This window comes from Spinacia oleracea, chromosome 3 (genome assembly GCF_020520425.1).
Source record: "Spinacia oleracea cultivar Varoflay chromosome 3, BTI_SOV_V1, whole genome shotgun sequence".
Taxonomy (NCBI): Eukaryota; Viridiplantae; Streptophyta; class Magnoliopsida; order Caryophyllales; family Amaranthaceae; genus Spinacia; species Spinacia oleracea.
This window is the reverse complement of record NC_079489.1, coordinates 7225718-7238589: the sequence shown is the minus strand read 5'-3', so window position 1 is coordinate 7238589 and position 12872 is coordinate 7225718. Positions and strand designations below refer to the sequence as shown.

General features: G+C 35.4%; 1 protein-coding gene across 1 annotated transcript; it reads left to right on the top strand.

Moving 5' to 3' along the window:
- The first annotated feature begins 5576 nt into the window (after positions 1-5576).
- LOC110796624 (uncharacterized) lies at positions 5577-8924 on the top strand. The gene is made up of 3 exons (XM_022001699.2): positions 5577-5628; positions 5865-5962; positions 8139-8924. The coding sequence occupies exons 2-3, from the start codon at positions 5887-5889 to the stop codon at positions 8591-8593; spliced, it is 531 nt and encodes a 176-aa protein (XP_021857391.1). The 5' UTR covers positions 5577-5628; positions 5865-5886; the 3' UTR covers positions 8594-8924.
- The last annotated feature ends 3948 nt before the right edge of the window (positions 8925-12872 follow it).

The window sequence follows — 12872 nt, the reverse complement described above, 5'->3', positions numbered from 1 at the left end:
TGGCTAAGAATTATTCCATCAGAAGTGTATCCTACTTCCATGCCAAGGAAATAGTTAAGAGTTCCTAAATCTTTGATGCTGAACTCCTGGTGTAAATAAGCCTTCAAAGAGTGTAGCTTATCTGAATCAGTCCCTGTCAAGATTATGTCATCAACATAGACTGCTGCAATATTGATATGCCCATCTTGCTTGTTAATAAACAAGCTGTAATCATGTTTAGACTGCATAAACCCTTGTTTTTCTAAAGCAGTTAATAGCTTCTCATGCCACTGTCTTGAAGCTTGCTTCAACCCATATATAGACTTGATCAATCTACACACTTTGTTGGTTGGATTGTCAATTCCTTCTGGTACTTGCATGTACACTTCCTCCTTCAAATCACCATGTAAAAAAGCATTGTTGACATCTAATTGAAAAAGGGGCCATTTCCTGCTTGCTGCAACTGCAAGAAGACATCTAATGGTGCTCATTTTCACCACTGGACTGAAAGTCTCCTCATAATCAATCCCATATTTTTGATTGTATCCTTTGGCCACTAATCTAGCTTTGCACCTTTCTAAAGCCCCAGTGGATTTCAGCTTCACTTTGAATACCCATTTACAACCAATAGCTCTTTTCCCTTTAGGTAGTTCCACCAACTCCCATGTGTAGTTTCTGTCTAAAGCATCCAGTTCTTTTGTCATTGCCTCAACCCATAAAGGGTGTTTAGCAGCTTCAGAATAAGATGAAGGTTCCTTGATGTCACAAACATGAGTAAGGAAAGCTTGAAATTCCTCTGGAAAAGTAACATATGAAACCAGATTGCACCAGTGTTGAGCAACTGGTATTGTGTCTGGATTTGAGGCAGTAAAACATTCATAAGCATCCAAATATGCAGGTGGTTTGTGTGATCTTGCAGATTGTCTGATGATGGGATAAGGAAGTGGTTCAGAAGTGGAACTAGAAGTAGATTGAGATGTTTCTGTACTATGTACAGAAGGAGTAGAAGATTGAGTGGATGAATTTGTTGGAGAAGAAGAAGAAGAAGTTTTTGTACTATGTACAGAAGGAGAAGCAGATGTGGATGGTGATGGTGATGGAGTGAAAGGTTCAGGTGACACATTAGCTTGTGGTGTTATGGAATGAGGAGGAAAAATGGTAGTGGGTGAAGAAAAATCTGGTGGATCAAAAACTGTAGGGGATAAAAAAGTAGGAAGATAGATGGCATTGGTGTAAGGAGAGATATTTGTGGATTTGTGTTTGTGATAAAGGTGAAATGGAAAGTGTTTTTCATGAAAATGTATGTCTCTTGATACAAAGAATCTGTTTGTATCTATTTCCAGAACTTTATATCCCTTCTGTGTTGTTGAGTAACCCATGAATACACAGGGAGTGGCCCTTGGGTTCAATTTTGTTCTCCCTACTTTGGTTGTGGACACATAACAAAGACAACCAAAAGTCCTCAAGTGTGAGAGATTTGGAGTCTGGTCAAACAACCTATAGTAAGGAGATTCAAGCTTCAAGGATTGCAAAGGCATCTTGTTGATCAAATAAGCAGCACAAAGTATACATTCCCCCCAAAATCTCTCTGGTACTTTAGACTGTATGTATAAGGCTCTTGCTGTTTCTAACAAGTGTTTATGCTTCCTTTCTACAACACCATTCTGTTGGGGTGTATGGCTACAACTGGTTTGGATTAGAATGCCTAACTTCAGATACAATTTCTTCATATCCCCTTCACAAAGTTCCTTGGCATTATCTGATCTAATACATTTAACCTTCACTCCAAATTGTGTTTCAACCATATTCAAGAAATTATCCATAACAGAAACACAATCACTTTTGTTTTTCAGAAAATGGATCCAAGTAAATCTGGTATAATCATCAACAATAGTCAAAAACTGAGTACAACCAGAAGGTGTTTTTACAGCATGAGGACCCCAAACATCTATGTGTACAAGATCAAATGGCTTAGTTGACTTAATACTACTGTGAGGAAAACTCAACCTAGTTTGCTTTGCAGCAGGACACACTTGGCAAATGGTGTCTTGTAAACAAGCAGACACATCACAACTAGGATTTATTAGTTTCAGTCTATTAAAAGGTAAGTGTCCAAGTCTTAAATGCCACAATTTAGCATTGTCTACTGTGGATGAACAAGCCACATTACAGATGTGTGTTTGGACAGGGTTGACTTTTCCAGATTCTTGTTCTCCCAACTTGTATAGACCTGATTTCATATCACCAAGAGGAATCAGCCTCCCTTGCTGGCAGCAAACAAAGCACTTATCATGAGTGAAATGAATCTCACATTGCAAATCTTGACACAACTTATGTACAGATATCAGATTATACTTAAAATCTGGAACATGTAAGACATTGTTCAAAATTATACCATCATTCAGTGCTACTGAACCTATGTGTTTCACTGCAATGTTGCTCCCATCAGGTATAGTAATGTAAGTATTCTGATTGTCAACAGGCTTATAACATGAAAATTGGGACAAATCATGACAATAATGGTCTGAAGCTCCACTATCTAACAGCCATTTAGATTTAGTGTGAGAGAGTAAACAGACATTACCTGCCATCATAGCCAGGTTAGGATTGGTATTAGCATTCTGTTGTTGTTGTTTAGACAACATATCCATAAGCTGCTGATATTGCTCCACTGTGATAGTTGGAGATGCTTCAGTTTGTGGCAACTCTGGCACACTGTTATTAGAATTGTCACCAAATGAAACTGCTGCAACCTTATTGTCTCTTGCAGTCTTGTAGCCAGGTGGATAACCATGAATCTTGAAGCATCTCTCCACACTGTGTCCCTGTGTTTGACAATGTGTGCAGTAGTAATTGGATCCTGGTTTACTAAATCTATTGGTTCCTCCAGATTTCTGAGAACCAGATTGATAACCTGTCTGAAAACCAGTTTTGTAAGTTTTGTTGCTAGAGTTCCAATGATCTCCAGTAAACCTCCTTTTCTCAGCTGCAAAAGCCAGTGTTTCAACTTGATTACTAGCTTGAGAAACCTCCTTGTGCCTCTCTTCTTGAGAAAATAACCTGTAAACTTCAGATACCTTGGGCAAAGTTGGAACCATCAGTACATTTCCTCTAATAGTAGCAATATGATCATTGAGTTTCATCATAAACTGCATCACCATTCTCTCTTGTTGCCTCTGAAAAAATTTCTTTGTCACATTACAGGTACAATTATTGCAAGTACAGTATGGTAAAGGATTTGCTTCCTCAATTGCATCCCACACAGATTTGATTTCAGTGAAGAACTCAGCTACAGATTTATCTCCTTGGCTTATTTCAGCCAATTTTTGCTCAAGAGAATAAATCTGTGCTAGTGATGCAAAACCAAATATGTCTTCCAAATCAGTCCAAATATCTCTTGCAGATTTCATGAACATAACACTTTTGGCTATAGTCTCATTCAAATTCCCTAAAATCAGTGAGCACACTAGATCATTACATCTTTCCCAGGCCTTGTGTTCAGCTGTGCCAAAATCAGGTTTGATAAAACTACCATCAACAAAACCAATTTTGTTCTTAGCAGACAATGCAAGTAGCATTGATCTCTTCCAGCTAGTGAAACCTTCCTCACCATTGAATTTGAAAGAAATTAATTGTACTGAGTTTGCATCAGAAGGATGTATATAGTATATGCTTGCTGGATCTTGATTTGGAGGTAAAACATTGTTTCTCAGTGAATTGTCAGTGTTGTGATCACCAGCAGCCATTATCAAAACTTGAACAGGTTTTGAAATCAAGAAACAGATTCAGCAAAGAAGGAGATAGAATCAGAACGATCTAAACTCAAAAGAACAAGTACACAGAATGATTTAGAGCAAAACAATTTTGCGGAATTTCAGAAACAATTGAGCTAAGGATCTTTAATCCTGCTCTGATACCATGACAAAACTTGAAACAAGAACAATTGATTAGCAGTTTGAGAGCAAAAGAATGCAGAGAGTGTTTGGGAGCTTTAGTATAATCGATTGAATGAATAACAGAATTACAATGAGGAGTGCTTATATACAAGCTAGAATTCTAGAAGCATCTATAAGTTGTTATAACTAACTGATCATGATGTCAGCAGAATAACAGAAAGTGCACCTAGGGTGCTGACTGTATGCTGACAGTGCAGACTAATCAAGCTTGCAATGCTTCAAGCTGAGATGTTGAAATGCTGATGTTGTATGCCTTGTTTCAGCTTCATAAATAGAACAAGTAGCAAGTATATCATATAATGTTAACACATCCATCTCATATTCTCATGCGAATCTCTTACGGTTTAGTATAAACTTATACTATCGATCTTCACTTCCTCAATCCAATAATGTATATTCGTAAATCATCATTGATCACCCCCCGATTTAAGTTATTATTAGCAATTTAATATAATGACTTTGAATTGTTCTTTCTATGTTATACTACTATATCAATATTGAAGACCTTTTCTTATTTTGAATTAAATATACGTAGTAATTAAGTATATATAACCACTTTATATATGAAGTATTTCGATCTTCTTTCAAAAGAAATGATCACTAACTCTGATACCATGTTAAATATGGGTCTGAGCTACGTCCATCATCATCCAATCAGGAGGTTAATTACACCTTAACGCCATATGAAACAAATGGAGTAATTGCTTCAAGTGACCGTTTAAGATTATCATCTTTTGTCAATATCTGGAGACTCACATATGTTTTTTGGGAAAGCTACGGTTAAACAAGCTTAGCATATTTCCACAAACCTACAGGGGGTCGTAGGCTCGAAATTTACGTTACTTGTTAAGATCTGACCCATGAAACATCACGTGTGAGAGTCCCACGTTGACAAAAGAGAAGAGAGTTAATCACTTAATAAGGCCAAGGGGCTACTCCCCTTATAGCCATATGGTTTTAAGGTGGAACCTCCTTTGGACTTGTTAAGTGGACTCTCTCTCTCTAGATAGCGGGTGCGGCCCAGACCCGTATTTAACATGGTATCAGAGCCAACGTGACGCAAAGGTCACGGGTTCAAATCTCATCCACCCCTCATTTCAAAGTGGAATATTTAGCGTTGTGGGCCTGGGCCTGGCTCTGATACCATTTCAAAGGACCAACTCAACCAAAAGCTTAAGCTGATGGTTGAAGCCCCAATATTAGTTTTATACTCTATCATTACTATTGCACAACTCATCATCGACGTGCTTAATTATATATTGTTCGATGATATATATGTACGCATTTGCTTTGAATTAGTGATGACATGCATCTTGAAGTCTTGAACCCAAACGAGATAGAAGTTATATGAAGCGTATATATGGAGTACATGCATACTAGAATATAATTGCAACAATATATGTGTCCAATTTAATTAATACTTCAGGATCGATTCAAAAAGATATGATGATAATGTATTATCTTATCTACCTTTGCAACTTCCTAATATATATTTGAAAAAACAAATAAGTTGTCTCTGTCAAATTAAAATTCAAAGAAAAATTAGAAATGGATAAATGAATTTTGATGACGTCCATGTTTTTCTTCAAACGTATTCCTAAATTTCCTATATAAGTCTTCCATATCGAACAAGCGTAACGACTAACAACAAGTCAACAAAATAAGAAGTTTGTCTCGACACCAAAAAATTAAGGTTTGGCTGAAATCAATTAAAGTCGTCTTAACCTAAAAATAGCATCCATCAATTAAGAAGTTAGCCATGCATTATGTTTTATTCTTATTTTATCATGTTAATTGGGTTTCATTTGTATACATTTACTATTATCTTTCCTCATCGATCTTAACTTGTGCATAGTCTTGAATTAATCATTTCGATCTACTTGAAATAGTACAAATTAAACCTTACTTATTATATTGTGATGCCTGCAGATCGATCGAGCAACGCCACGGTATGGCGGGAAGCAGCTCCAGAAAAACTCCCGAACAAAATAGAAGCGTCGTCATAGGAAAAACAATTCAGAAAGAAGGTAAAGTATTGTATTGTCGTGTGCATGTTTCTTAATTCTTAAGCAACCCCACATTTCATCTTCACCTTCATCGTTCGATCCCTGGCGTAGCCGGTGTTTATCTCTATCAGATGATAAATTGCGGTTTATGCACCCGGGTGCACAATGTTCACTTTAAATGAACATTTATTTCATATACAAAGTATGTATATACTCCCTCCGTCCCGGAATACTCGCAACGGTTTGACTGGACACGCTTGCCAATGCACAACTTTGACCATCAATATATTCAATTATATATTATAAAAAATTATAAAATATTAATATTTTGAAAATATATATTAAGATGAAGCCAACATATATTATATGCTAACACTTATTTTCATATATTATAAATAAAATAGGGTCAAAGTGAATTATGTAAATAGTGGAAAAAGTCAAACCGTTGCGAGTATTCCGGGACGGAGGAGTATTGTTTATACCCAAAGAACGACATATAGTTAATGAACATTTAATTTAAATTCAAAGAACATATATTAAAATATATCACTAGCTTATACGCTTATAACAGCAAAGAAATTCTCTATGTTCATTACGTGCTCAATGAATGTTCAATAGGGTGTGCACTAGGTATATAATCCAAATTGCGATCAGATGAGGTCACAATCAATGTGAAATTTTAACTTTTTAGGGCACCATATTAGAGTTTACCGTCGAGGTACACGTTTTTTCTTAAAGGAAGTTAATTAACGAAATTTAGATTTTGGCAACCTAAGCTACTTAGGTTTTGCACAAACGTTCCAAGACAATATATCTATTGCTCCTAAGATTAAATAGTTGAAGTTAAAGGACAGTTACTTCATCAATTGATCGAAATTGACTTCGACGTAGTAAATTTTGTCTCGGTGTGAAATATTTCACCCGTTTAATAGATTCAACTTTGAACACATAATTTTAATGGCATGGAACAATGTACATTAATTACTCTGTTAATCACCCTCAAATTATTGTTTTCTTAATTAATTTGCTATATGCTTCAAGATAACCTAACTTTAATCTATAATTTGGAAATAGTCGTAGCAAAATCCTTGAGTCGACTTATTAAATACGAAGTATATATATATTGTAAAATTATAATAGTAAGTCAAGATATATTTTGATTGTGTTCATATACACATTATTGTTAAGCATTAGCATTATAAGTTTTTTTTGCTATCATATGCATGTCTGGCTTTCGAATTCTATAATATAACAACGAGGTGTGTAAGTGTGTTGCCAACTATTTTAATTTGGTAGTTACATAATATTGATACATACGTTATATAATTAGCATAATGTATTGAACGAACCCTGTAATTAATAATATAAATAGCCCTATAGGATTCACCATCCATACGTACATCATCAAAAACCTTATAATAATGCTTATTCATTGTCCATAACACGGTCAAGATACGCTTGACTAAGTATATAATATACTCCAGGATTTTAATACACATTCGACACACCCTTCATCCTTTATTCAATGTCCAATTTTAGCCTTTAAATAAAACAAATATGTAGAACTACGTATTAGGAGAGTTGACTTTTTATTAGTAGATTGATCGATATATAGTTAATTGATGTGATATATATTTTTCTCATAGCAATTTGTAAATAGTGATGGATATGTTAAATACGGGCCTAAGCTATACCCGTTAGTAAAAGAAAGAGTTCATTTCATAAGATCAAATGAGGTTCCATCTTAAAATAGTAGGGCAATAAGAGGAATAACGTAACCCCCATATGTAGCCTTAATTACAAAGTGACTATCTCTTTTGATCATCTTTTATTATTATGGGACACTCACTACAAGAAATTTTTCCATAAACGATGGGGAATCCCGTCGCTAAAAGCCAATAATCGTTGATTAACGACGAGATTTCCTGTCGCGAACCCATCATAAAAGGTGCATTCATTAATGAAAAATCTCGTTGTTAACCTGTCGTAAAAGACATTTGCGACGCTTGTTCCCGTCTTTGTTTAGTTGTTAACCCCGTCGCAAAAGGTTTTGCGACAGAATTTTTGACCTGTAGTTGTTAGATTGTCATTAAAGATACGAATTCTTGTAGTGACTGCACTCATAATGTGATGTTTTGTGGGTCAGATCGATAGTTGATTTGTTGTATGGCTAATATATAACAAATTAATTAAACAGGTGGTGTAAACCCTGAAGTGAGTTTCTCTTTCGAAATCAACTCGAAACCAGCAGGGCGTTTCACGGTGCAACTATTCAACATCAACAAACATTTCATGGAATTGGTCGAAAAAGGAAAATACAAGGGCTCTAGTATTAAAAAGAAAGGTGATAAGGATAAGATTTATGGAGTCAGGTTCAACGTCAAAGACGTAGATAACATCAAGTCGAGGAGGATATTATCTAGCCACGAGGGTGAATCGGGTGTGGGTGGTGGTGTCGTGTTCATGACCAACGAGTCGTCGATCATCATAAGCTCCTCCAGAAACGGGTCGATTAAGTTGGGTGAGGAACATGAGGCTGTTGGGCGTATCATTAGAGATTATAATAGTATCCAACAAATTATCGAGGTGCTTGATTCTAAGCAACCTAAATCAGTGACAATTAGGGATTGTTTTAAACTTAGTAAGGGTTGATATATGATAATTAACGTCAATTTGATCATGCACTCTTTATTTGGTGGATATCCTTATATATATATATGTACGTACGTGTACCTACGTTGGATGTATACGATGCATGCTTTGTTTTATGGTTATTGAGTTATGTCAACTTTTACCAGCTCTAATAAAAACACTAGAGAATAAAGATTTATTATAGTAATTTAGTTACAACTGTAATAATACATTTTTTTTTTGGGTGCGAATGAGCCACAAGGGCAATATAAATTACAAATGGGGGCGGGAGATTCGAACCTGAGACCTATTGTACACAGGCCCTCAGTCTTAACCACTAGGCCAAGACATCATTGGTACAGTAATACATTATAAAGATGAATTTTAATTATATTATTTCTCAATTCGGGATTTAATTTATATTATTTTCCGACTCTGGTCGATTCTTTTTTCAAGTTTTTCAAGTTGATTTAATTTTTTGAGATCCACGGGTAACTCCAAAGGGAATCAACTTAACTTAACTTAACATTTTTTTTATAGAGCTTAGCTTTGTTATTTAAAGATATATTTAAAGATATGCATGTAACGATACAAACCGACATTTTAATCAAGCTTATCCACTTATAAAACTGAGTTAGTTGCGTATTTAACATATTTTTTTATAAAAGTGAAAATCAAGAAATGGTATTTACCGACTTAATCCCAACTGTTATTATAAATACGTATATACTCAAATTTCATTTATCATTGTTGCATTTCATCAAAACTTTATTTTTTATTTTATTTTTAGGTGGTAAAAGACAATCTTTATTTTTTTAGGTGGTACTACCTCTGTTTCAGAAAGTTCTTTACAGTTACTATTTGCACGGACTCCAATGCAATATTTAACTACTAATATATCCAATTTCGTATGTGGAAAAATTATAAAAAATTGATATTCTGAAAATAAATACCGAGACTAATCTAACAAGATGTTACATGTAATGTTTTGATGTATGTAATAGTGAGAATTTATGGTCAAACTTTTCATATTTTAAACACATATTCCAAAGCGTAAAGAACTTTCAAAAACAGAGGAAGCAAAATACAATTAATCAATTTTTTTAGGTGATAGAAAACAATTTACCTTTTAAGTTAAACAATGAAATGAACCAACAAGATGATGAGATTTCAATATTTCATTGATGTTGATGTTAATTGGATTTTAGACTTACTCTTTAGTTTTGTGTGGCTTTCTTTCATTTTGTTTGTGGATTTTCTATTCTTTTTGGGCCTGGTCCGTCTTCTTCACGAATAATTAAAAAAAAAAAAGAGTTGGATTTTAGACTTAGAGTGGGTCTTGATTTCACAAACATAAACTTGTTCTTGCTCTACTTGTATACTTCCTCTGTTCCTAAATAGTTGTACTATTTTGACTTTTGATACTATTCACTTGTCTTTCTTTGACCTCAATTTTGTACTAATAAATAAAATTAAAAATTATTATACAAAGTATTATTATGTTTGTCTTAATATATATTTTAAATATATCAACTTTTTAAACTTTTTTACTAATACATAATTATAAGTATTGATGGTCAAACTTATGCGTTGGCAAACATAAAAGTCAAAACGGTGCAACTATTTAGGAACGGAGGAAGTATTACAGTACTATTCGTGCTTTAAGGCATTTCTTTTTTTTTAATACTTACATGCATTTATTTAAACTTACTCCGTTTTATCTAAACTTGTGAGAACACAAAACAACTGCCTTCAATTCTATTCCAGTGTTTCATAACACAGCGCCTCTAATAAAACAACTCCCAAATGATGTTTCACTCGAAATCTTCCACAAATTACCCTTCAAATCCGCGGTTCGATCCAAGTTAGTATGCAAACAATGGAATTCCATACTCTTTATTCCAACGTTTATGCATGACCATTATAAACTCACTGGTAATTATCACTTCATCTTTACGGTTGAGTCTTCTTATAGTTTAGATATTTACGCGACGAACTCCATCAATTTCATCAACAATAACGAACCAACATTATTATCATCTATGCCTCCTTTGAAAAATCCCCATAGATGGTCGCTTTCTCCGGAAGATCGTAGGTCGTGTAAACGTAAGCTTAAGATCATAGGGTCTTGTAATGGATTGATTGCGTTTGGAAACCAACGTAGCTTGATTTTGTGGAATCCTATTACGGAGTATTACAAGTTTGTCTCAAGGGAGCAAGATTACTGGTACTTTGATCCTAGTGAGAATTGGGATAACTGGAGGTATTGGGATAACTGGTACTTTAATCATTGTACGGAGTATAGTAATCTATGGGGACTTTGTTACGACTCTGAACACGATGAGTATAGTGTGGTCATAGCTGTAGGCTATGGACGTAATGATGTTTACGTTGTGGATTTCAAGACGGGTGGTTATCGGCAACTGGAAAAGAAGTCTCTTCAAAACAAATTACTCGACAGTAGATTATTCGTAGGAGAGGCCGGGAAAGTAGATTCCATATCTAAACAACATTATTGGTGAATGTTTAGATTCAATGGATGTGTTAGGGTTTATGCCAAATGGGGAACTTTTGATACAATGTAGGGGAAATATGACATTATGGGCTTATGATGTTAAAAATGGAAATTGTAGGGAGATTTCGTTGTGGAGTGGGGACAGACGACGAATCGATATAACCATGGTTGCGTATGAGCCTAGTTTGATTTCACCCTCTAATCTGGAAAACGAAAACAACTCCGAGGAAGAGAAAAGACTTGAACATGGTGAACTAATGAATAGTATAAGTTTTTATAGTTTGACTTTGTGATTTTGTCATAGATATTAGTTGTAAAATAGGCATTAATTTACGTTTATTAGTCGAAGACGGTTTGTTTTGTTTCGCTTGGATTACATCTAGGAATTTGGAACTCACTTAGGTTCAAGGTTCGGACTATGTCCATTAATTATTAGATCGAATCACTACAAGAATTTGTATCTTTATCGACAACCTAATTACGACGGGTCAAAAATCCCGTCGCGAAAGCCTTTTGCGACGGGGCTAACAACCAAACAATGACGGGAATAACCGTCGCAAAATGTCTTTTACGACGGGTTAACGACGGGATTTTCTATTAACGACGGCCCCCTTTTATGACGGGTTCGCGACAGGAAATCCCGTCGTTAAATCAACGATTATTGGCCTTTCGCGACTGGAGTTACCGTCGTTAATAGTTCAATATCTTGTAGTGAATGTTGTGAACGAGTATGGTTCAATTCGATTTCGATCCACGATAATGTCTTTTTCAGTTTCACTTTTGAGCAAACTTGATATCGGCACCACCTAAGAAACACATGTCACGTACTTATATCGGTAACCAAGTTGGTGCAAGACAAAAAGAAACTACACTCGGTCACGAACAACCGACCCAATTGATTTGATTGAGAGAATTGGAGATCAATTTCTTGCACGATGTAGTTGGTTAGGTTTTGAGCACAAAACACTACCCCTTGTTGGCTCTGACAAAGCTCGACATACTAGAAGGAAATTTGTGACGGCCTAGTCCGAACCCGACTAGGTCAACTGTCGGATATTTGGACTGGGTCAAATTTATAAATAAACTTTCACATTTTAGCTAAAACCACACAAATTTTTATATTGGGCCAAAAACATGCTATTTTTGGGCCAACAGGCCTGGTTGAAGGAAATATGTCCTTCACCCAAGGTGTATTGGTCCAATACTAAGGTTTATATTAATTACAATTAATTAATTCAGTGAACCCAAGGTGCATTGGTCCAATACCAAGGTTTATATTAATTACAAATAATTAATTCAGTGAGATCAAGTGACCGGAACAGCTGGCGGAAGCAACGGTTCCGATTAGTGAGTTCTAATCAATATTAGGCTCACAGATTACTCTTGACTGAATCTACAAGGTCACACCATTGACATGAAACAGATCACCGGAATAAATGCATCAGAAATTCATTTAATTGATTTTCGAAAAATTAGTCTGGAAAACATAAATATACGATATATGACGTTGGAACGGAATCGTATATCGTATATCGTATTGCGTATATTCGTAAGCTAGGCGAACGAATAATCGTATCGTACGACGTTAGATCGTATCGTACAATACGATAAACAATAGCCGAAAGGCATTGGACGCAAATACGAGAAAGCAGCGCTGCCGGCCCAACGAGCCAGGTGGGCATTAGCACGTAGTTGGATGAGATTTTGATCGATGAGAGGAGTGTTACCTGATTCGTCGAGTATTAACCATGGCTTGTAGTTGGCTTCCCCACAAACGGCGCCAAC